The 2,538-nt window shown below is 40.7% G+C and overlaps 1 protein-coding gene across 1 annotated transcript; it reads left to right on the top strand.

Moving 5' to 3' along the window:
* Positions 1-300: 300 nt before the first annotated feature.
* Positions 301-2,098, top strand: LOC136232126 (transcription factor TCP14). The gene has a single exon (XM_066021163.1). The coding sequence runs from the start codon at positions 565-567 to the stop codon at positions 1,768-1,770; it is 1,206 nt and encodes a 401-aa protein (XP_065877235.1). The 5' UTR covers positions 301-564; the 3' UTR covers positions 1,771-2,098.
* Positions 2,099-2,538: the final 440 nt, after the last annotated feature.

Raw genomic sequence — 2,538 nt, 5'->3', positions numbered from 1 at the left:
GAATGAAATGATTACTTGAATGGAGAAGGGACCCACAATTCATAATCTTTTTTTTATTATTAATTTTAATTTTTAATTTTAAGTTTTTTTGACTCGGGATTGGGACCCACCTCGGCCACCATTGTCTTTATGGATTGAATGATAAAAAGAGCACCTCACGTGGACTCTGAACCAAAGGGCCTCTGTCCAACCACAATAAAATTTTAATAAATAAAAAAATAAATAAAACCCTCCCTTCATTTCTTCTTCCTCCTCCTCTGTTTATTTATTTAAGAAATAAATAAATAAATAAAAAGTCCAAGTCCCAGCAAGTAAGCAAAGCAAAGGAAGCAAATCAACAAAGCAATTTCCTTTCTAAAAAAATTTGCTTTTTAAAGGTTACCCATATAATTCCCACTCATTATCTTTGTTGCTTAAAGCTCTTTCCTTATCCTTTCTCTCTCTTCTTCAACCAAACATCAATTCCTTCTTCCTCAACTTCAACATCCTCATAGACAGAAACCCCTAAATTCATAGACCCAAACCCTAAACGCCATTCGAGAAACAACTTACTTTCATGCCATCATGGAAGGAGGTGATGATCAGCTCCACCACCATCACCACCACCACCCCCATCATCACCACCACCGTCCTAATTTCCCTTTCCAATTGCTTGAAAAGAAAGAAGATGAACATCCTTGCTCTTCTTCCTCTCCTTATCCTTCTTCTCTTCCCCTCTCTTCCTCTACTGAACCTAACACCACCACCGCCACTCCTATTCCTATTCCTATTTCTACTTCCGCTCTCCAAATTGTCCCCGCCGAGACCTCCAAGAAACCGCCGCCTAAACGAACTTCTACTAAAGATCGTCACACCAAAGTCGACGGCCGTGGCCGCAGAATTCGGATGCCAGCTCTTTGTGCTGCTAGGGTTTTTCAGCTAACTCGTGAGCTTGGCCATAAATCCGACGGGGAAACTATCGAATGGTTACTTCAACAAGCGGAACCGGCAGTGATCGCCGCCACTGGGACTGGTACTATCCCTGCTAATTTCACTTCCCTCAACATTTCTCTCCGTAGTTCAGGTTCGAGTATGTCAGTCCCTTCTCAGTTAAGATCGGCAGCATTTAATCCTAATTTTTCTATGCAACAACGCCGGAGTTTATTCCCTGGAATTGGCCTCGAAACCTCTCCGACACCGGCATTTCTTAATTTCCAGTCGAACAATTTGAATGCGGTACTCCAAGCGAAACAGGAATTGCGGGATACGTCTTCGTTGGAGTTATCAAATGAGACGGATGAAAGCTTGAGCAGGAAAAGAAGGTCTGAGCAAGATTTATCATCGCAACAGCATCAGATGGGAAGCTACTTGTTGCAATCGAGTACTGGTTCAATTCCGGCAACACATAGTCAGATTCCGGCGAATTTTTGGATGCTTGCTAATCCTAATAATCAAGTTATGAGTGGAGACCCAATTTGGACATTTCCTTCAGTTAATAATAGCGCTTTGTACCGTAGTACAACATCGAGTGGGTTACATTTTATGAACTTTCCTACTCCGGTGGCTTTGTTGCCTAGTCAGCAATTGGGGTCCACTAGTTTAAGCGGCGGTGGTGGTGGTGGAAATGGTGGTGGCAATAGTGGAATGAGTGAAGGGCATTTGAATATGCTTGCTGGATTAAATCCATACAGAGGCGGTGGTTTATCGGATTCGCAAGCAAGTGGGTCACACTCACACTCACACCACGGCGGCGGAGATGATCGGCATGATACAACAAGTCATCAGTCGTAGAGAAGAGAAGAGAATGATCGGACGATTTGGTGTCGTCGTCTTGATGATCATCCCACACTTGTGTAGTTTGATGTGTAACACACGTGAGGTTTGATTGTTCTTGCAATTTGAGTTTTGTTTTCTTCCAATTTTAAATTATTCCAATTTTTTTGTGTGATTAAATATGGGATTTTAGGGTTTGATCATCGCATGAGAAAGAAAAAAAAAACAGTATTGCTTAACATGGCGGTTGGGTGGTTTGACGGAGAACAAAATCTCATTTGGGTTATTGAAATTATTCTTTGTCACAACAAACATTAATGTTTCATCATCATAAATTGTTTGTACAGATATTTATTGTGTTAATTTTCATTTTTGCTGCAAATGTTAATTGTGGTTTTTAGAAACTTTGTAGCTGAAAGAGATAAAACAGTTTTAGATATAGATTGGAGTGGAGTGGGAGAATTAAAATTGAAATTATGAAATAGATGGTAAGAAAAAATGGTTGCATTCAGATTCTAAAATGGATATCTCAAGCATCAATGATGGAGGGAGGGAGGGAGGGAAAGGGGTAAGAGAGGAGGGAGGGGGGGCCCAGGACCTTATCAGTTCCAGGTGTTGCCTCAGGTGGTGGGACCCGGATGCTGGTCATTGCCCAAACCAATGTACAATGTCACTGACAAACAGGTGGATCATTCCTCTCCTTTTTTTTCTTCCTTTTATATCAAGATTAATACTCGATTCAATTTTAGATTATTGTATCAATGTTTTTATTTCTGTGTTAATTTA

The sequence above is a fragment of the Euphorbia lathyris genome, chromosome 1, assembly GCF_963576675.1.
Source record: "Euphorbia lathyris chromosome 1, ddEupLath1.1, whole genome shotgun sequence".
Lineage (NCBI taxonomy): Eukaryota > Viridiplantae > Streptophyta > Magnoliopsida > Malpighiales > Euphorbiaceae > Euphorbia > Euphorbia lathyris.
The sequence above is the reverse complement of the archived record's forward strand: the minus strand, read 5'-3'. Positions and strand labels throughout refer to the sequence as shown.